General features: G+C 44.8%; 1 protein-coding gene across 2 annotated transcripts in view; it reads left to right on the plus strand.

The window, feature by feature from the left end:
- B4GALNT4 (beta-1,4-N-acetyl-galactosaminyltransferase 4) overlaps positions 1–23,518 on the plus strand; it is a 67,233-nt gene that overhangs the window by 6,475 nt on the left and 37,240 nt on the right. For both annotated transcript variants that reach the window (XM_069739765.1, XM_069739766.1), the window contains exons 3-8: positions 5,858–5,961; positions 6,357–6,449; positions 13,710–13,805; positions 13,890–13,980; positions 15,108–15,208; positions 17,105–17,172. In XM_069739765.1, coding sequence (XP_069595866.1) covers positions 5,858–5,961; positions 6,357–6,449; positions 13,710–13,805; positions 13,890–13,980; positions 15,108–15,208; positions 17,105–17,172 — 553 coding nt within the window. The remainder of the gene's footprint in view (positions 1–5,857; positions 5,962–6,356; positions 6,450–13,709; positions 13,806–13,889; positions 13,981–15,107; positions 15,209–17,104; positions 17,173–23,518) is intronic.

The raw sequence follows: 23,518 nt of genomic DNA on the forward strand, positions 1-23,518 counted from the left end.
GTAAAAGATTAGTTAATTGAAAATTTGTAAAAATATTACCGCTATGTGCTTGTTGGTCTAAGGAGGGGGAAATAGTTAGAATATCTATAACCCTGTATGTAACTCCTTTCTCATGTACAGCACCATGGAATTAATGGTGCTATATAAATAAATAATAATAATAATAAAATTGTAATCCAAGCATCGTATACAACACCCAGCAAAATACCTTACAGACAGTGCATATGAAGAAACGTTTCATTATGATAATAAAGTAACCATGACCTGAGGTGAAATATGCAGTTTAATATAAAAAAAAATGGGCACTTCCCCTTGAGAAAGCAAATATGCGAAACGCGCGTCGGGCAGCGTGGTGGCTCATCTTATCCTTTCACTATCGATAAACACACACATATATATATATATATATATATATATATATATATATATATATATATATATATATATATATATATATATATATATATATATATATATATATATATAATTTTTTTTTTTTTTTTTTTTTTTACATTAAACTGCCTATTTCACCCCAGGTCCTGGTCACTTGGCTGTCATAATGAAATGTTTCTTCATATGTATTGTCTTGTAAGCAGGGCTGTGGAGTCGGTAAGCCCAAAATCTGACTCCACAGCTCTGGTCACTGAGCATGTACATTAAGTGCAGCACAGATTCATCTCACCTACGACTCCACAGCCCTGGTCACTACTGAGCATGTACATAAAGTACAGCACAGATTCATCTCATCTACGAACTCACAGCACTGGTCACTACTGAGCATGTACATAAAGTGCAGCACAGATTCATCTCACCTACGACTCCAGAGCACTGGTCACTACTGAGCATGTACATAAAGTGCAGCACAGATTCATCTCCTCTACAACTCCAGAGCACTGGTCACTACTGAGCATGTACATAAAGTGCAGCACAGATTCATCTCATCTACAACTCCAGAGCACTGGTCACTACTGAGCATGTACATAAAGTGCAGCACAGATTCATCTCATCTACAACTCCAGAGCACTGGTCACTACTGAGCATGTACATAAAGTGCAGCACAGATTCATCTCATCTACGACTCCACATAACTGGTCACTACTGAGCATGTGCATAAAGTGCAGCACAGATTCATCTCATCTAAGACTGCACAGCACTGGTCACTACTGAGCATGTGCATAAAGTGCAGCACAGATTCATCTCATCTACAACTCCACAGCCCTGGTCACTGAGCATGTGCATAAAGTGCAGCACAGATTCATTTAATCTACGACTCCACAGCACTGGTCACTACTGAGCATGTGCATAAAGTGCAGCACAGATTCATTTAATCTACGACTCCACAGCCCTGCCGCACTAGATCAGGAACAGAATAGATATTAATTGGACATTTCATAACTTTCCCAAATTATGAAAACGTCTACAGCACATCCTGCGTTGCACCACTCTATATATTAGGACTCCGACTCCACAGCACTGCTTTTAAGGTGTTTCGCTGGGTGTTGCATATGGTACTTGGATGTTTTCCCAACTACTTCCGCCTTCTTATGTATTTAGTGGGAATAGTATTTAAAAAAAAATAACTTTTAATTTTATTGGTGGTATGTGGCTACTCCATTTGTTTTGCTTTTCTTTTGTGGTCATTATTTAAGGAGTACTCCACCTTGTGACTATATATGGTCCTCTAATATTATATAGGGAGTCTCTGTGCCTATGTCCCCCCAACCTGGACACTTAATAAGTGCTTTATGAATATTGTTATATTGATACATTTTATGTACTTCGGTGTAATGGGTCCTAAAGTGAAGCTTGTCATTTATAAAACCTCCAAGTATCCTGCATACGTTCTCCCATTGTGCATGACGTGTATTGTCACTGGATGTGATGACTGCACAGTATTTGCAGTCGTTTCACAGCAGCTGCAGTTTAGAGCTTTAGGCTGTGTGCACACGTTGCAGATTTGAGTGCAGAATTTTCTGCACAAAATCTGCATCTCCTGGCTGAAAACGCAGGTGCAGATTTGATTTTCTTGGGGATTTTGTGCGTTTTTGCTGCTGATTTCATGCAATATTTTTTTTTTTTTTTTAATCCCTGCGGATTTCTATAATGGAAAGGTGCAGATCTGCACAAAAGAAGTGACATGCTCCTTCTTTTGATCCGCAGCATTAGCACAGCATTTTTTTCCTATTGACTTACATTGTACGGTGTCGGCGCTGCCCCAGCGGTGTCGGCGCTGCCCCAGCGGTGTCGACGCTGCCCCAGCGGTGTCGGCGCTGCCCCAGCGGTGTCGGCGCTGCTCCAGCGGTGTCGGCGCTGCTCCAGCGGTGTCGGCGCTGCCCCAGCGGTGTCGGCGCTGCTCCAGCGGTGTCGGCGCTGTCTCTCCTGGAGATCACGTTAGAGACTGGGAGCTGCGGCTGCTCTCTCATTTCCTTTTGATGCTTGATACATCCATATGGGAGTGAGACAAGTGCTGATTGGCTGTAGGGCTCATGTAACATAACAATGTCACACCATCCCCGGAAGAGCCAGTTCCTCCACTGCTGGAACAGCGCTGGCTTTGGAATTGCGTATATGTTTTATTACATAGAGATTTAGAAGGGTTTGTCCAAATAGTGGATAGCCCCTTTAAGAGTCGTTTCACAGTATAATATTTCTGAACATCGTGGTATCCTAGAATACTATTATTAAAGGGTATTTCCAGTGTCGGAAAACCTCTGTGCCCCAGCTGCAGTTAGTTTTAAAAAAAAAAGTTGCCTTTTCTCACCCTCCCCAGGTCCAGGAGTGTTTGCTGCTGCTCCTGGAGTCTGATTTTTTTTTTTGCTGTATACGTGCTGATGTCCTGCTGATAATGCTGAGCTCAGCGGCTCCCCACCAGTTGATGGCACGGGCCGTTCATAGTTGTTGAACTACTACATAACAATAAAAGACTGGGAATAGCAGCAGGTATTCAGCGCTGGACCTGGGGAGAATAAGTAAAGCACAGTGTTTTATTTAAATAAAAAACTATAGTCAGAGACAAGTGCTTTCTAAGACCGTGTGTGTGCGGGAAGGTACAGTATTCAGAAATATATCTTGAAGATGCGTCCGGGAACTGTGGCCAGAGATGGCTCCTGGCCAGGACGTCCCGGTGCCGCGTCAGGTGTCTGGTCGGTGTCTCCCACCCGTGTTATTAAAGAGAGCGGCGCTGGGAGGAGCCGGCCAGGGGCAGAGCCGGACTAGTCGTCTTCTCCAGTTATGGTCCCGGTCTGATCTTCGCAGTTTGTTTTCTCTGAAACGCCGGAGCTGTGATTCTTGCTACTCGTGGTTGACGGCTTCGCTCTCGGGTTTTGTTACCTAGTCATGTGTTGGAAAAACTCTGGAAAACATTACTGTCTTAAATTGGCCATGGAAATGACATGTTGTTTGCAGTTCCCTAGTAAATCCAGGATATATATATATATACACACATGTGGCCGGCGAGCTGCAGGGTCTCTGCGGATTTGTGGTTGCCATTGTGTTACAGTCGCAGTAGAGTTGATGAGTTTTTACACTGAAGGAAAACATGCTCCGATTAAACTAAATCTACACGTCGTCTTATGGATTTTACTATTGTCTGCAACCGTGCTTATTTTATTGCAGATTTTGAAAACTGTTTTCTACAAAATCCCGGGTAGAAAATTCGTACGTGTGAACGTTCCCTTCAAGGTCCTAAAGGGAAAGATGCAAAAGGGCTCAGCTGAGCTTGTCCCTAAATTTTCATGAGCCATGAATGCTCCGTTCTGCTTCCCCTTTATTTCAAAACGTCACGTCTCAAGGGTTTTTTAAATGTCAGTTACGTTTTAAAGGGAGTCTGTGAGCACAAAGTGACTGTTCAAACCAAGCACGTGCCCCCTTGGTGTAGCCAGCAGCTTAGTGCATGTTCTTACCTACTTGATAGGATGCATATGTTTGCGTTTTTATCATTTAGAATGCATTCTTCAATTTTTGTGCACATGATGTGCTTTTTTCCGCAAAAAAAAACGCATCACGGTAAAAAAAGCAGCATGTTCATTAATTTTGCAGATTTTTCGCGTTTTTCCCGCTATTCTATGCATTGGGAAAAAACACCAAAAAAAGGCGTCACCAGGTTTTTTGTAATATAATCGGAAAGCTGGATGATGTAGGGGCAGAGACCCTGTTTCCAGCGATGTCACTTACTGGACTTCTTGCTGTAGTTTTGATAACATCACTCTCATTTTCTCACTTGATGACTAGCAAACCCGCTGCCACCTCCATACTCATGAGCTCTGAATAACCCCAACCCCTCCACTGATTGGCAGCTTTCTGCCTATGCGCAGTATACTCAGAAAGCTTCCAATCGGTGGTGTGGACGGGGTTATACAGAGCTCAGCATTCACAGAACTGGTAGATCTGCAATAGAGAAAACTAGGATTTTATCAAAACTGCAGCAAGCAGCCTAGTAAGTGACACTAGAATCAAGGTCCCTGCACTTACATCATGGTGCTCTAAGGTGAGGTAGCAAAAACCTGGTGACAGATTCCCTTTAAGGGGATTATCCACTACTCGGACTACCCCTTCTCAATTACTGTTTACCACCATCTAAAATGAAAACCGCCTGTACTGTTTGTCGGACCTTCTCCAGCGATGCCGGGGCTACCATGACATTGGCTGCAGGGTTCACATGACATAATAATCAGTGGCTGCTAATTTGTTCGATTTACTTGACATAACTGACGTCCATCGCGTCTTCCGAATGTCGGCTCTAGAATCCAAGCAAGGGGCGCTCTGCCGAAACAAAACGTTGGGACTTAATGATGTTGTAATTCATTGTGCTTGATTCTTCTTTCCTTCCGCGTCATCTGTCGGGGGAGAGTTGGGAGCACCGTCATACTCTTAAGAAGGTTGGCCAGTGCCGGCCAAATTGGTGGGATCAGACCCCTATAATTTCATGTACATGAGTTGTTCTATGGCCAGATCCCCAGTCTCACCAGCACTGAGATGCTCAGAAATGCTGTAAAGCGCCAACAAATCACAAGTATCTAATGTGAATCGTTATGTGTCCTATCAGACGCTGGGATCATACAGTGCTGTATTACTTAAAGGAGTTGTCCGGCCTTAGCGTACTCGTATGCAATCACTCTGTGACTGGATATTCGAGAATCCACGCTGCGTGAGCATTGTGAGGATTTCTCTATTGCTTCATTACTCAAATTCCCGATTTGCTTACTTTCAGTCACATTCTGACTAGACATGCCCGAACCTGGTCCATACACTAACCGCACATGTCCAGTAGGCATGTGGCCGCATGTAGGCAAATCACATACTTGTGGTCATGCACCTGAGAATCCTCACAGCACGCATTGTGCACGCTGTGAGGATTCACAAGTCTGCAGTCATATAGAATAACTGCATACTTCTACCCTAAGGCCGGACAACCCCTTTAAGGTATGCAAATGGCAGGACTTGCTAGAACTTTTTTGCCCTTAACAAAAAGTGCAAAGTGACCCTCCGCCCAGAGTTTCTATAGTCCATTAATGATTGTACCCACCCTGAGGTCAGCAATGTATTGGTGCATTACATGCGCATTACTGTGAGCGTGCCCAGGCTAAACAGAGCGGTCATTCTATGTTCATACTGATGTGGTATTTGGAGCAGGACATCAAAAAAAGCCTAAAATTCTCTTTGAATAAGACTCCTATTTATTTCAATGGGAAAGCGGAACACAAATATTTTTTTTTTTGTTCTGTATGGGAGAAAAAAAAAAATCAGTAAAGGCGCCAACGTTTATTTTTTTTTTCGATCCACGTCCAGATATGCTGCATGAACGTTCCCTTAGTTATATTTAGTTTTGTCTTACTGTAATTTTCCATTTTATGACCAGATGTAGAAAAACCTGAAGGAACTGATGCTGTCCGAAAAACGGGCAAGGTGCAGGCCTCTCCTCCTCACTCGCAGGCTGGAGACTCTAGCGAGGAACTTCCTACGGTAAGCAATACGAGGCGGTCCTCCTGACTGGGAAAGTCAGCCGTCAAGTGCTGAAGACGTTCTAACTCGTGATGAGCCAATATACTCGTTACTCGAGATTTTCCCAGCACACTGAGGGGTCCTCCGAGTATTTTTTAGTGCTCGGAGATTGTTTTCCTCACCTCAGCTGAATGATTTACAGTTACTAGCCAGCCTGAATACATGTGGGGATTCCCTAGCAACCAGGCAACCCCCACATGTACTTATGCTGGGTAATAAATCATTCAGCTGAGGTGATGAAAACTAAATCTCCAAGCATTAAAAATACTCGGAGGACACCCGAGCGTGCTGGGGAAATCTCGAGTACCGAGTATATTCGCTCATCACTAGTTCTAACACTTTGCTCCTTACTACAGATGGATGGCCTTGGATGGAGGAGAAGCCAGCGAATGCATCCGAGCCTAGAACAGGTGAACCTCACAGACACCCCTGTGCCCTGGGATGAGAAGGTAAGTGTTTTCGTGATTCCGTGAGGCAGGGCTGATGTGATCGGTGCAGTAAATCGCAGCTGCAGTCTCTGTGACCTAGATTCTTCCTTAGAAAGACGGTAGGAAATCTTAGAGCAGCCAGGGAGGTAATGATGACCATACTTCAAAGCACATTTCCCCCTCAATTACCAGTAAATATATGTTCCTCACAAAGGGGCGTTGGCACTAGAAAAGTACCATGCTGCTTTTTTTTTGCTCTGGACTCTGCACATCCATTTCTGGACACTGATTGGCCTGACCTTGCTGTCACTGAAAAGAACCAAGCCGATCTGACCCAGAGACAGCGGCCCGCCACATCATTCACTCGTCGTATGTATCGATGCAAGCATACTAGGTGGACTGTCATTATCGAAATCTGTGATGTAACTTAAATTGCCTCTTTTAGAAAAACCACAGAAGAAGCTTAACCCCTTCATGACCCAGCCTATTTTGACCTTAATGACCTGGCCGTTTTTTGCAATTCTGACCAGTGTCCCTTTATGAGGTAATAACTCAGGAACGCTTCAACGGATCCTAGCGGTTCTGAGATTGTTTTTTCGTGACATATTGGGCTTCATGTTAGTGGTAAATTTAGGTCAATAAATTCTGCGTTTATTTGTGATAAAAACGGAAATTTGGCGAAAATTTTGAAAATTTCGCAATTTTCACATTTTGAATTTTTATTCTGTTAAACCAGAGAGTTATGTGACACAAAATAGTTAATAAATAACATTTCCCACATGTCTACTTTACACCAGCACAATTTTGGAAACAAAATTTTTTTTTGCTAGGAAGTTATAAGAGTTAAAATTTGACCAGCGATTTCTCATTTTTACAACGAAATTTACAAAACCATTTTTTTTAGGGACCACCTCACATTTGAAGTCAGTTTGAGGGGTCTATATGGCTGAAAATACCCAAAAGTGACACCATTCTAAAAAATGCACCCCTCAAGGTGCTCAAAACCACATTCAAGAAGTTTTTTAACCCTTCAGGTGCTTCACAGCAGCAGTAGCAACATGGAAGGAAAAAATGAACATTTAACTTTTTAGTCACAAAAATTATCTTTTAGCAACATTTTTTTAATTTTCCCAATGGTACAAGGAGAAACTGAACCACGAAAGTTGTTGTCCAATTTGTCCTGAGTACGCTGATACCTCATATGTGGGGGTAAACCACTGTTTGGGCGCACGGCAGGGCTTGGAAGGGAAGGAGCGCCATTTGACTTTTTGAATGAAAAATTGGCTCCACTCTTTAGCGGACACCATGTCACGTTTGGAGAGCCCCCGTGTGCCTAAAAATTGGAGCTCCCCCACACGTGACCCCATTTTGGAAACTAGACGCCCGAAGGAACTTATCTAGATGCATAGTGAGAACTTTGAACCCCCGGGGGCTTCACAAATTGATCCGTAAAAATGAAAAAGTACTTTTTTTTCACAAAAAAATTCTTTTAGCCTCAATTTTTTTCATTTTCACATGGGCAACAGGATAAAATGGATCCTAAAATTTGTTGGGCAATTTCTCATGAGTACACCGATACCTCACATGTGGGGGTAAACCACTGTTTGGGCACATGGTAAGGTTCGGAAGGGAAGGAGCGCCATTTGACTTTTTGAATGAAAAATTATCTCCATCGTTAGCGGACACCATGTCGTGTTTGGAGAGCCCCCGTGTGCCTAAACATTGGAGCTCCCCCACAAATGACCCCATTTTGGAAACTAGACCCCCCAAGGAACTTATCTAGATGCATATTGAGCACTTTAAACCCTCAGGTGCTTCACAAATTGATCTGTAAAAATGAAAAAGTACTTTTTTTTTCACAAAAAAATTCTTTTCGCCTCAGTTTTTCATTTTCACATGGGCAATAGGATAAAATGAATCCTAAAATTTGTTGGGCAATTTCTCCCGAGTACGCCGATACCTCATATGTGGGGGTAAACCACTGTTTGGGCACACGGCAGGGCTCGGAAGGGAAGGCGCGCCATTTGACTTTTTGAATGGAAAATTAGCTCCAATTGTTAGCGGACACCATGTCGCGTTTAGAGAGCCCCTGTGTGCCTATGCATTGGAGCTCCCCCACAAGTGACCCCATTTTGGAAACTAGACCCCCCAAGGAACTTATCTAGATGCATATTGAGCACTTTAAACCCCCAGGTGCTTCACAGAAGTTTATAATGCAGAGCCATGAAAATAAAAAATAATTTTTCTTTCCTCAAAAATGATTTTTAGCCTGGAATTTCCTATTTTGCCAAGGGTAATAGGAGAAATTGGACCGCAAATGTTGTTGTCCAGTTTGTCCTGAGTACGCTGATACCCCATATGTGGGGGTAAACCACTGTTTGGGCGCACGGCAGGGCTCGGAAGGGAAGGCACGCCAATTGGCTTTTTAAATGGAAAATTAGCTCCAATCATTAGCGGACACCATGTCACGTTTGGAGAGCCCCTGTGTGCCTAAACATTGGAGATCCCCCACATATGACCCCATTTTGGAAACTAGACCCCCAAAGGAACTAATCTAGATGTGTGGTGAGGACTTTGAACTTCCAAGTGCTTCACAGAAGTTTATAACCCAGAGCCATGAAAATAAAATAAAAATTTTATTTTCTCTAAAATGATTTTTTAGCCTGCAATTTATTATTTTCCCAAGGGTAACAGGAGAAATTTGACCCCAAAAGTTGTTGTACAGTTTCTCCTGAGTACGCTGATACCCCATATGTGGGGGTAAACCACAGTTTGGGCACATGTCGGGGCTCGGAAGTCAAGTAGTGACATTTTGAAATGCAGACTTTGATGGAATGCTCTGCGGGCGTTACGTTGCGTTTGCAGAGCCCCTGATGTGGCTAAACAGTAGAAACCCCCCACAAGTGACCCCATTTTAGAAACTAGACCCCGAAAGGAACTTATCTAGATGTGAGGTGAGCACTTTGAACCCCCAAGTGCTTCACAGAAGTTTATAACACAGAGCAGTGAAAATAATAAATACGTTTTCTTTCCTCAAAAATAATTTTTTAGCCCAGAATTTATTATTTTCCCAAGGGTAACAGGAGAAATTTGACCCCAAAAGTTGTTGTCCAGTTTCTCCTGAGTACGCTGATACCCCATATGTGGGGGTAAACCACTGTTTGGGCACACGTCGGGGCTCAGAAGGGAAGTAGTGACTTTTGAAATGCAGACTTTGATGGAATGGTCTGCGGGCGTCACGTTGTGTTTGCAGAGCCCCTGGTGTGCCTAAACAGTAGCAACCCCCCACAAGTGACCCCATTTTGGAAACTAGACCCCCCAAGGAACTTATCTAGATATGTGGTGAGCACTTTGAACCCCCAAGTGCTTCACAGACGTTTACAACGCAGAGCCGTGAAAATAAAAAATCATTTTTCTTTCCTCAAAAATGATGTTTTAGCAAGCAATTTTTTATTTTCTCAAGGGTAACAGGAGAAATTGGACCCCAGTAATTGTTGCCCAGTTTGTCCTGAGTACACTGATACCCCATATGTGGGGGTAAACCACTGTTTGGGCACACGTCGGGGCTCGGAAGGGAAGGAGCACCATTTGACTTTTTGAATAAAAGATTGGCTGGAATCAATGGTGGCGCCATGTTGCGTTTGAAGACCCCCTGATGTGCCTAAACAGTGGAAACCCCTCAATTCTAACGCCAACACACCCCTAACCCTTATCCCAACTGTAGCCGTAACCCTAACCACAACCCTAACCCCAACACACCCCTAACCCTAACCACAACCCTAATTCCAACCCAACCCTAACCCTAAGGCTATGTACCCACGTTGCGGATTCGTGTGAGATTTTTCCGCACCATTTTTGAAAAATCCGCGGGTAAAAGGCACTGCGTTTTACCTGCGGATTTACTGCGGATTTCACCTGCGGATTCCTATTGAGGAATAGGTGTAAAACGCTGCGGAATCCGCACAAAGAATTGACATGCTGCGGAAAATACAACGCAGCGTTTCCGTGCGGTCTTTTCCGCACCATGGGCACAGCGGATTTGGTTTTCCATAGGTTTACATGGTACTGTAAACCTGATGGAACACTGCTGCGGATCCGCAGCGGCCAATCCGCTGCGGATCCGCAGCCAAATCCGCACCGTGTGCACATAGCCTAATTCTAAAGGTATGTGCACACGCTTCGGAAAACGCTGCGGATCCGCAGCAGTTTCCCATGAGTTTACATTTCAATGTAAACCTATGGGAAACAAAAATCGCTGTACACATGCTGCGGAAAAACTGCACGGAAACGCAGCGGTTTACATTCCGCAGCATGTCACTTCTTTCTGCGGATTCCACAGCGGTTTTACAACTGCTCCAATAGAAAATCGCAGTTGTAAAACCGCAGTGAAATGCGCAGAAAAACCGCGGTAAATCTGCCAAAAATCCGCAGAGGACCAGAATACGTGTGCACATACCGAAACCCTAACCCTAACCCTAACCCTACCCCTACCCCTAACCCTACCCCTAACCCTACCCCTAACCCTACCCCTAACCCTACCCCTAACCCTACCCCTAACCCTAACCCTAGTTCTAACTCCAACCTTAGTGAAAAAAAAAAAAATTCTTTATTTTATTATTGTCCCTATCTATGGGGGACAAATGGGGGGGGTCATTTACTGTTTTTTTATTTTGACCACTGTGATAGATTATATCACAGTGATCAAAATTCACATTGGAACGAATCTGCCGGCCGGCAGATTCGGCGGGCGCACTGCGCATGCGCCCGCCATTTTGGAACATGGCGGCGCCCGGGGAAGAAGACGGACGGACCCCGCCAGGATCGGTAAGTATAAGGGGGGGAGATCAGGGCACGGGGGGGCGTCGGAGCACGGGGGGGAGGGATCGGAGCATGGGGGAGAGTGATCGGTGTGCGGGCGGGTGGATCGGTGTGCAGGGGGGGTGGATCGGTGTGCAGGGGGGGTGGATCGGAGCACGGGGGGGGATCGGAGTGCGGGGGGGTTTGATTGGAGCACGGGGGGGTGTGATTGGAGCACGGGGGGAGCGGACAGGAGGACGGGGGAGCGGAGCACAGGACGGAGGGGAGCGGGCCACAGATCGGGGGGCTGGGGGGGCGATCGGAGGAGTGGGGTGGGGGCACATTAGTATTTCCAGCCATGGCCGATGATATTTCAGCATCGGCCATGGCTGGATTGTAATATTTCACCATTTTTTTAGGTGAAATATTACAAATCGCTCTGATTGGCAGTTTCACTTTCAACAGCCAATCAGAGCGATCGTAGCCACGAGGGGGTGAAGCCACCCCCCCTGGGCTAAACTACCACTCCCCCTGTCCCTGCAGATCGGGTGAAATGGGAGTTAACCCTTTCACCCGATCTGCAGGGACGCGATCTTTCTGTGACACAGCATATGCGTCACAGGTCGGATTGGCACCGACTTTCATGACGCATACGCTGTGTCACAGGTCGGGAAGGGGTTAAAAAAAGACAAATGCCTTTTTGGGACTCCCCTTCGTGAGCCAGAACACAAGGCCGCTCTGAAAATAAGTTATATAATGACATATTTAAAGAGGATCTGTCACTTGCTTAATAAAATGTTAAATACTTTTGTAAAAATCCCTGAGCTCCCTTGATTCTGCCGCTTTTTTCCGTTTTGACGTGCGTTGCTCCATTGCAGAGATATTCACATTTGTTGATTTTTGGAGGGCAGAATGTGAAATCTCTGCTTGTAGTGCAACTGGCCCTTTCTTGTGTTTTCTCCAGCAGTGTGCACTTTTACCACTTTCTCCCAGATGTTGCCAGTCACAGCTTGACGGCTGATCTAGCAATCTGACGTTGATTGGCAACGTATGAGAGGGAGAAAGGTGTCAAAGCACACGCCCCCCAGAAAAGACTCTAAAGAAGCGCCCAAGTGGACTGCGAGCAGAGACTTCACATACTGAGCTCCAAAAGTGACAAATGTGAATATCTCTGCAATTGAATGACGTAGCACAAAATGGAAATGAACGGCAGAATCAGAGACGCTCATGTAATTCTAAAAGGTATGTAACCCCATTGTTTGACCAAGAGACAGGAACTCTTTTAAAACGATGTCACATGCCATAAATATGTAATTGCCTGGTGTAAATACGCTGTTGTCCTGAATCTGGAACAGATTGTTCCATTGAATGGATATGCCCCCATCTTACCTGTATGTAAATCCATTATTTTCAGACAAGTGGGTGTTGTCTTCAACTGTTTTGTCCTCAACTCTTATCTACATGAGTACTCATGATGACCATGCCCGGTTGGCTAAAAATGATTAGTTGTATATATAACAAGGAGTGGCCATATCTCAGGACGTGAGAGGCACAGGAACAAAAATTAAGCAATGTCAGATTTAGGATTTATGCCAGGTAAAAAAAAAATGATGACCTATTAGTGGAAAATGACCCGTCCTCCCTAATCCTTCCTTGTGTTACAAGCAGAGGCACTCCTCTGAATTGCTGCTATATAACACTATGGGCCTGGCTGTTTGCAGCCTGGCATAGTTAACTGTTTACTTGGAGTGAGATCCCCGACAATCGGCTGACCGCTTTGGCACCTGCACTGTGAAAGGGGCGGTTTCTGGTGAGCTGACCCCCTGTAAGCCATCTATTGTTAAAATTGGAGGCTTTTATTGATATTTATTGAAAATTATTCCCTGGATTGACGCCTTGCAAAATTTGCTGTAGCAGTGGTTCATAATGGGAAATGCAAATTTTTTAAAAACTGTCACATCCAAACATAAACTAAGTGTGAACAGGTGCTAACCTAGAGTCACCAACTCGTATACATATTTGTTTCAGTTGGTGACTCTAGGTTCAGCACCTGTTCACACTTACTCTGTTTGGATTAGTTTTTTTAAATTTGTTTTCGTTAGCCTTCTGACTGAGCACTCCGCCTTTTTAGCCACAGGTGTTTTTAATCACAACAGGACCACTACCTCTCCACAGAGAGAGAGAGATTTTAGTCTGACAGGACTCATATTAGGTTCCCATTCAGATGAAGACTTTATTCTAACCGAGGAAAGGCATAGTTAGGTCCTGGAAATGAGAAACGCCTTAACGTGGCTTCCGGGTACACATGAATTGGCCAATTTATGCGCTAAGCTTTCTCAATTTTTCATATTTCTAGTGCAGTAATGTAATTCAATTTTCCTATTTGATATTTGCATGCTATGGCGCTACCGAGTGCTGAGTTTTTTGTTTGAGCGATCATAATAGAGAATGGTCATCCTTAATGCAATACTTCTTCTTTTAAAGTACAAGGGCAAAGTGAACCTCCATGTATTTGAGGACTGGTGTGGTGGATCGGTGCTGCAACTCAAGGCAAACCTACATTTCCCCCTGTATCCTCATGTAAGTATTCTCTCTCTTTTCACTTTGTCCCTTCTTTTCTTATCTTCTTCCCTTATCACTGGGTGTTTTCTTTCTCGTCCATAGACTCGCACCACCGTCACTAAACTAGCTGTATCACCCAAGTGGAAGAATTATGGATTAAGGATATTCGGGTACATTCACCCTTACAAGGATGGTGGGTGTGAAATATGGCATATTTCCATTAACCGTCTCTCTTTTATCACCTCTTCTTTCACATTGTGGAAATGATGTACAAGCCCTGGACCTAACTCGCCTATAGTTTGCAAAAAGCCCCTTCCAAAGGAGCAGTATTATAGACACTGTAATGTTCTCTTTTTTTGGGGGGGAGGGGGATTTCCTTAGAGGGTTAATCCCATCTTCATAAACGGGCATTGCTTGTTAAAACAAGCACTGTTGCAATTTCCTACTTACTGAAATTTCCAGCCGTTTGAGATATTCATATTTTTACAGATCGTTGCCTAGGAGACCGACCACCGCTGCTGTCTAGCTTTTAAGATCTTTCCTGAAGCTAGACGAGATTTAGTGATCGTGGCCTACTTGAGAATGGCGTTAATAAGCTCAATAGAAAAGCGCTTGTAAGCTCTGCTCATGTTCTGCTGTCTAGCAGTGGTGGTCGGTCTTCTAAGGTAGCTAGGAAACAAAAGTGTTAAAATATCAAGAACGGCTGAATATTTTAACCAGCAATAAATTGCAAACTTGCTTATACGTCCAAGCGCTATCCGACAATACCCATCTATGAGGCTGGGAATAGCCCTTTAAGTCCTGACGTGCCTCCAGATATATCCTCTACTGTAGTTCTGGGCCGTTTTGTAGATGTTTTCACACCACATCCAGTTGTTCTTCCCTCTCGATGAGCAGAATGTTCCTTGCGGGTGTTGAATGGATCAATATTGTAATCTCCGTTATTATCCACAGCCTGGGAAGTGTAGAGCATGTGAATGTATTTTTTATTAGGTTTACTCCCAGGGCGTCATTGTTTGTGTGCATGTTGCTCCTCCAGGAGCCATTGGCCGTTTCGGTTCTACATGAAGGAGGGGGTGGAAATGTAAAGCCGTCTCTAACGACCCCTCTATGGACCGTCTGATTGATTCTGCAGAAAGCACATATACTCATGGCCTCTTCTGCAGCACTCTGAGATTAGACCTGAACCGAGGCTTTTCTTAGCTGTTGGATGTTCTCCCCGCTTCTAACCCTATTTATATAATCCCGGCGGTGGCCTGTCGGGTTCCATTTTCTGCACATCAGTAGATCTTGTCTCACCAACTTCTTCTTCCTCTACAGGGGACTTTCAATTTGCTGTTGCCTCAGAAGATAACTCTGAATTTTGGCTGAGTGTAGAAGAAAGCCCGTCCAGTGCCCAATTGATTGCGTATGTGGGAAAGGTAAGGGCTAGGGTTTTACATGACACACAAGTGGTAGCTGCCCGGTAACGAATAGTCCATTCTTGCATATCTACATTAACCTGGCCAGATAGAATTACTGCTTCTTTATGTCTGAATTTCCTCTTATACCAAATGCAGTGCCTAAGGGGGGGTGCATAACACAGGGGATGTTCTCTCCTCAAGCACCGCCCCCGCAGAGCCTACCACAACACAGTATATACTCTCCACTCCACACAGGGTATTCCCTTACTCTTCCTGCCAGAGCTGGACTTTATATATATATATATATATATATATATATATATATATATTTATTTATTTTTGCGGGAGAAGTAAATAGTATTGAAGGAGACAATTGATTTTACCATAAAGCGTTCTAATAGACAAGTAAAAAGAATTACAAGTGTGGTTGGAGAAAAAACAACTCCCAACTAATTCTGCCATTATTCTTGGGTTTTGTTTTTTCAGTAGTTCTAAAGTTAACTACATAATTCTCCAGGTCACTATGCTGCAGTCCCTCGATATTGGTGTATAGTAAAATTCAGTCCGATGAAGGCCAGCTTGTGGCTAGGCTTCACAAAAGTACCAAGATGGTTGTGACGTGTGCCGTCGCTAGGCCCCAGCAGCCATTGTAACCCATTAGCACACTGGTATCCCAACAGGGGCAGCTGTCCTCCCTCTCCTCTGTTCCTTTCCTGTTAAATGCTGCTGTCATCTAAGAGACTCAACTGTTGCAGTCAGACTTGTCTCCAAACATCAGTTAATTTTGGGTGCCATGTGAATAACACAGCTGGCACCTGCACTTTGTACAGCTGACACCTGCGCTTTATGCACTTATTTGCCGTTGCGACAGTCACACCAGCTGTAAAAGTGTTTGATTGAAAGGGCATTACAGCAGCTGATGCACCCAGAAATTGGCACCTCGGGGTCCAAATGCTAATTGGGGCAAATGGTCATTTAAAAAAAAAAACTACAATGGAAACTTGTTGAACTACAAGTAGCAGAAGAACATATCAGCGCCATGTTTGCCTAAAACATGCACGTTGGGTAGATGTACCCCCCTCTTCGAAAGACCATAAGTTCGTGATATGATATACTTGTTGGTCAGGTGAAGAAGAGGTACACCCACAAGGCGTATGTTTGTAGCCACCGAATACGAATTTTAGCGCTGGAGCTTGGAGTGTTCTCCTGGCACCTGTAGTTCCACGACTTGTATTTTCTTACCTGAATAAAGGATTAATGGGATTGTCATTGAAATAAACATGGTGTATTTTGATAAAAATGCCAGAACCCGTTATTTATTTGTTGTGTGAGCGTGCGCTGCCCATTTGAGGACCCCCTGTATGCATTTTTCATTAAAGCTGGATAATTCCTGGAGCTTGTTTAACACCGGCATAATCAGTCCTTGTAATTGTGCATGCCTCTGTAATTGGTACTGGACGTGGCGGGGATTTATCCCGAGAGTTGATCTGATTGAATTTTTCTAGAGTAAGCCATGAATTTCTTATGTGACGGGGTTTCTCACCACTGTCTCGTTGTGCTTTTTGCCACTGCCTTAGTTTGGAGAAGTGTTAATTAAGAAGTACATCTTACAAAGCTTTGACTTCACAGCCAGCCCCGCTTACTCGAGTCCTCGCTCGGGCAAGCAGTCCCTCCGTACATGGCACGGGAGCCACCGGCTCCTCTTCACGAGGTGCACATGGGAGATGACTACAAATTTTCTAATCCTGTGTAATATACATACGAAAGTGGAAACTTGGTCCAAACAGATCTAATATTCATCATGGTAAATTTAGGGCATCTGCTCAACAAGTTTGACCCTTTCATCCAACTTTCCACCACTTTGCGCCAATATTTTGCCTAATCCTAACACAACTCTTTATTGCCTTACCTTAGGTTGGATCTGAATGGACGGCTCCGGGGGAATTTACAAAATTTAGCTCTCAGGTTTCTAAACCTTTCAGGTACGGCCCAATCTTACATCCAGTTACATGTTTGTAGGCAGACGGTGCAGTCGTATAACGATGGACTTCATTTGCCTTTGTTTCCTTGCATCTATTGCCTGCAATAACATTTTACCTTCCTCCGATGAATCTCCTGGTTATGCCGTGGTCTGCAGACATTTTTCACTGCTGTTAAAACTGACATTTGGATGGTGGTTGTCATGTTGAGATAGTGAGACAGTTCATCATTTGTGTGTTGTGGCTTCCGATGCCAAATTCTTCAAAAATGGTGCTTCATGAATCAAATATCAAAATGTAAAAGATGCTCAATTTTTCTTTGACTCGTTTTGCCACCTTTCAGCTCAAAAGGTCGCAGGTTTTGCAAAATGACAGAGTTTGCAAAAAAGTAACTAGCGAACATAAAACTAAGGAGTACATTTCTCCAAATTTAGCAATATTTTTATTTATTTTTTTAAAGTCCGGTTTGATGAATCGATCCAAAACATTTTGGAAAGCCACATTGATGTAACAACCAGAAAGCTGAGAAGTTTTATTATTTAAAAAAAAAAAAAATTAAAATTCAATAAAAACTATTTGAACAAGAAATCAGAAAGCTAACTGAACAACAAAAGACAATTTGAAAAACAAAAAAGGCGCAAATTGTTTGAATTTTGCACTAATCAAAAAGTCACTAATTGGGAGGTATTCTCATAAAGCAATGATGAAATTGCCATGATGAATCAGGTCCTGTGGATTTTAAATGTGCCTTTTTAGACAACATTAACACTAAACACCTGTCCTTTACAGTTTCATGTACTAGCTGTGTTTCCACGGTTTTGTGGGCTTTCCACCTGGTGTCTGTATACCAGGGAGTCATATGTGGTTGTTAGCGGTTTCTGTTGGAATCTGTAGCATCGTTTGAAGATGTTACTAGGAAGATTCAGCAAACGGGTCCCGCCTGTCTACAGGTCCCGCCTGTCTACAGGTCCCGCCTGTCTACAGGTCCCGCCTGTCTACAGGTCCCGCCTGTCTACAGGTCCCGCCTGTCTACAGGTCCCGCCTGTCTACTGGTCCCGCCTGTCTACAGGTCCCGCCTGTCTACTGGTCCCGCCTGTCTACAGGTCCCGCCTGTCTACAGGTCCCGCCTGTCTACAGGTCCCGCCTGTCTACAGGTCCCGCCTGTCTACAGGTCCCGCCTGTCTACAGGTCCCGCCTGTCTACAGGTCCCGCCTGTCTACAGGTCCCGCCTGTCTACAGGTCCCGCCTGTCTACAGGTCCCGCCTGTCTACAGGTCCCGCCTGTCTACAGGTCCCGCCTGTCTACAGGTCCCGCCTGTCTACAGGTCCCGCCTGTCTACAGGTCCCGCCTGTCTACAGGTCCCGCCTACAAACAAGTGAGTGATAAAGTGTTTTGATACATATGTGACTGCAAGGTATCTAACTAGTCATAATCTTAAAGGGAATATGTAGTCAGAAAATTACCTATTGTTTAAATCTGTGCTTTTTGTGCAATTTTTATTTCCATATTACAATCGTTATTAAAATGGAAACAAAAAAAATCGATATCTTGCAATTTAAACACAGACCACTGGGCTTTTTTAGAATCGTACTTCATTTTGTTTCAGGAAACAGCACATGTACATAGCTGACCTTTTCTGTCGTATTGAAGTGTCTAAACAGCGTATGCACATGTTATTGTGAAGGAAGGGGAAGCGGGAGCAGCTGTGACATCCCCTAGTTTGATTGGTGGATCCTGCGTTATCCGTCATTGTAATCCTCCCTCTGTGGATAAGGAAAACTCCAGCAAATTCTTCCTGAACAGACAGGAAGTTTGTCTTTAAAAAAAAAAAAAAAAGTTGACAAATTTTAGCGAAAAAAGTACATGTAACACAAAAACTGATTTTAAACAATACGTCATTGTCTGAAGATACATTCCATTTAAGGTATTGATGCTGTTCAGTATTTGACGGTAGAGTTATTGTCGGAGTGGTGCTAAATGAGCTCTTGGTTCTGATGTCATGAGTTTCTGATTGTTTCTGCCATTCTGTATACTTTCATGCAAAATACCCATAAAAACTATGATCAGACAAATTGGTTTTCAGTTTACCTCTATATGTGCACAACCAAATAATGCATCATTGAAGAGTTTATTATAGCTACACATCCTAAACAACAATAACCAAAATGTGACCAGAAAGGCACTAGTTAAAGGGATTGTCCACTACTTGGAAAACTACTTTTAAAATTCTCTAGCCCCTCCAGAGTAGCTTACAAACACCTTTTTTTCTTACCTCCTGCAATGTTCATTTCTCCCAGCCCTTGTTTGACATTGTTGTGCCACATGAGTGCTGCAGTCAATCAGCGCCAACTAATTGGCCACTGATTGGCTGCAGTGCTCCTGTGGCATAACCATGTCACACTCCCACAGTGAGAACAGACATTGCGGGAGCGGCACGAGTTTGGGAGGTGAGTAAAAGCATTTAGGAAGGGGTTGTCAGAGTAGGGGACAACCCCTTGGAAGGTATTTGATTCCATTGTTTTAATTAAAGAGTAGATCCCTACCAGTTATGACAGGTCAGAACCTATTAATATAAATTGCCATCATTAATTTCTAGCCTTGGTTTCAGTCCTGCTCGTGGTCACAATATCGGTATGCGGAGTCTGATGACGGCAGTCCTATGTGGACCAGCTGCTCGTGTTTAGTCATCTTCTTTACCTCAGGCTCTGTTGTTGTTGTTGTGCCTCCTTTCCTAGCCGTTCTTCGAGCGGCAGGAGGCGCTCAGCTCGGCCATTGTTTTCCTCCACAATGTCAGCGATGCGCAGAGCATGCCGGCTGAATGATAATTCCACTTCATCGAGCAGTGTTTCTGCCTCCCGAATATGTGGAGAGAGGCCTTCACGTTTCATGTCTAGTGCTGTCAGGGCTTTCCCCAGAGCATAGAGACGATCCTCTAATGGATGCCAGCATTGTCTTATCCCTTCCGGGGTTACGGAATCAACATTCACACATTCTGCAGACATCGTGGCAGGACAAATAGAGTCCATACTCCGTGCCTCCCAATCAGTGCGATCTGTTGGCACCATCCGTGTTCTGTTTATGTCTATTGTGCCAGAAGACACCATGGAGATTACATTAAGGCCGACTGTGCCAAGTGCTAATGAGGCCACAATCGCTGCCCCCATTTCCAGGCATTTGGCTGGCACTGAGGGCACGAGCCAGGCAGCACCTGCGGCAGGATCCTCTATAGATGCTGGACCCATATCACTCAGCATCTGTGCGTTGTTGCTTACCACAGAGACCCGGTGCGCTGGTCCACAATCTTCCCTCTCTGTATCATTTATGTCGGGAGTAGTAGTATTGCATGATGACAGGTATTCTCCATCTACCTGGGGCTGGATCACCTCTGCACCCAATGTGAAGGAATCGCTGTTTTCCCAGCTGAGGCTCGAAGCCTCCAGATCTCTAGCCGCGGCTCTCCGTGCGGATAAATCACTGAAGTCTCTTCTCCTGCTGGTTCTGACGTAATCTCCCCCTGCATGGCTGTCATCTGTCATTTGCTCCCACGATTCTCCACTCTGTGCTAAATCACTTAGTTCCCAGTTGGAGCTGTTAGCGTCTTCCTCCATGGAGGACTCTGGAGATTTTGTGTCTTGGTGGAAAAGGTCATTTTGCTGCCCAAGTTCTGCATCCAGTGTGAATGTCTTTCTTGCTTCTCGGTTAGCGCTGGCTGCCTCCTTTTCTAGGTTACGACTCAATATTAGGAGGTTATTTTGCTCCAATATGTTATCGGCTGTCATGTCGAAAATTCAATTTCTGTAATTTTCCAAAGTCGGCACCTCGAATGTCCTTCTTGGAGGTGGCTCCTTTTATTGCATCCATTATTCTTCGGCACATCTTTCTTGTAGATCTTCTAAGCTGCTTATGGCTTTGTCCGCAGCGGCAAATCCATGGTTAATAAGCCGGTCTGCACCCTCCGCCATAATATGCGGTGCCTCTGTCTTGGCTGACCCCTCTGTGCACTTCTTAATATTCTCGCGTTTGCGTCCATTGTCCTTCTCCAGGTATTACTTTCTACCAGACAATCCTCTTATTCTGCGAGTCATACAGATGGCGTCAGAGGGAGACACATGTCAAATAGATTTTCCGGCACTCTAACAGGCGGATGTATGCTCTGATTACTCACATATGTTTGCGTCCATGCTTGTGATCTTCTACAGAGCCGCCAGACTTATTTTTAGCTTATTTTTTTATGGGCTGTGCTGCGGTTTAGGCTTTTATTGGAGTCCTTATATTGCAAATTCCATTGTAAAACTTGGTAATGTCATGACCAGACTTAAGAAGCGCGGAAGAGCGAAGTTTGTGCAGTAAATGGCTTCAAACCATACGGATCGTTTTTAAGGCTCTGACATGAGATGTAAAGAAGGTTGTCCGCCACTGGTCAAGCACTTCTAAGGCTACGTTCACATTTGTGTTGTGCGATGGTGCGTCGGCGATGCAACGTATACAAAAACGCACGCTAAAACGCATAGTTTTGCGACGCATGCGTGTTTTTTTTTGCCGAATTTTGGACGCAAAAAAAATGCATCTTGCTGCGTCCTCTGCGCCCTAACGCTTGCGGCAAAAAACCTGCATGCATCGCAAAACGCATGCAAACGCATGTCCATGCGCCCCCATGTTATTAAATATAGGGGCGCATGCGTCGCCGCGGCTGCTCCCGACGCAGCCCGGCAGAACACAAATGTGAACGTAGCCTTAGTTACTTCAATGAGTTGTGACCTTTCCGAAAACTTTTTTTTTTCCTGCTGAGTCTCCATCGCTGCCCCCGTCTCAGTTGTTTGGCTGAAGAGGTGACAACACATCGACATCACTTGAGTCAATCAGTGACCTCAGCAGATTGTGCTGTCTAGATCATCAGTGGTTATTGATGTGACTTCACCTCTGCAGCCAAACAGAGACAGGTAGCAGTGGTGGAGACTCCACACCAGACCCAGGCAGAGTAAATAGAGAACAGATATATGTATATATTTTTTTTTTACAATGTGCTGTGCATATAGGGAAAAGGTTCTGAAAAGGAACAACTTATTTATGCGCCCCTCATAAAATAAATAAAAAAAAAATCATATACAGTAGTCTCCTCCTGGATCAGCGCCCCAGTGGTTCCCGATGGTCACGTGATAGTTTTGTGTCCCGTGACTTCTGCAACCAGTCAGCTTCCACATACAGTGTCACTTGACTGCCGGGAATTACAGTGCTGGTCTTGGAAATAGCTAGGTATTTGTTTGTTTATTGTATGTGGGACACTTAGAGGGGTTGTCCTCTACTAGGACAACCGTTCTTATGTTATGTTGTTCTTATGCTCACCTCCTGTGCCAGCGTCGTTCCCGCGGTGTCAACACTCCCTCCGAGAGCTCACATGAGGTTGTTTGGTCATGCGAGCCCTGTGCCAAATCAGCACTGGCGTCACCGTCCTGGCCCTTCGGGCTGGAGTCACGGTCCTTCCCCTTCAGGCTGGAGTCACGGTCCTTCCCCTTCAGGCTGACGTCACGGGCCATTCCCTTCGGGCTGGCGTCATGGTCCCCGCCTTCGGGCTGGTTTCACAATCCTCTCCCTTCGGGCTGGTGTCACGGTCCTTCCCCTTCTGGCTGGCGTCACGGTCCCCACCTTCGGGCCAGCGTCACGGTCCCCACCTTCGGGCCGGCATCACGGTCCTTCCCCTTCGGTTTGGTATCACGGTCCTTCCCCTTCGGGCTGGCGTCACGGTCCTTCCCCTTCGGGCTGGCGTCACGGTCCTTCCCCTTCGGGCTGGCGTCAAGGTCCCCACCTTCGGGCCTGCGTCAGGGTCCTTCCCCTTCGGGCTGGCTTCACAGTCCCCGCCTTCGGGCCAGCGTCACTGTCCTTCCCCTTCGGTTTGGTATCACGGTCCTTCCCCTTCGGGCTGGCGTCACGGTCCTTCCCCTTCGGGCTGGCGTCACGGTCCTTCCCCTTCGGGCTGGCGTCACGGTCCTTCCCCTTTTTAATAGGTTTGCTTGCTTCAGTTATCAATGTTGTAAAGAAAGTCAGTCCACTCAGAGCTGATGGTGTAAAGACACTTCCCATTGATGAGGAAATGGTAACACCCAATTGTCTATTAATATAGGCATTTCCAGGAAGGATAACAGAGGGATGACACTATGCAGATTTCTAAGAAAAGATGTCCCAGAATTTTATTGGAAGTGGGAACACTACCCAAAACCGGCTCACTGTGGTGGCTGCTGGGTTTTTCTTGAAGACAAAATATTATTTCCAATGACTAGTTCTAATCTGGTACATCTGCCTGCATGATGTCTTGGGGATAACATGGGGGTCACAATAAACCGGACTAATCTAT

This window comes from Ranitomeya imitator, chromosome 9, assembly GCF_032444005.1.
Source record: "Ranitomeya imitator isolate aRanImi1 chromosome 9, aRanImi1.pri, whole genome shotgun sequence".
Taxonomy (NCBI): Eukaryota; Metazoa; Chordata; class Amphibia; order Anura; family Dendrobatidae; genus Ranitomeya; species Ranitomeya imitator.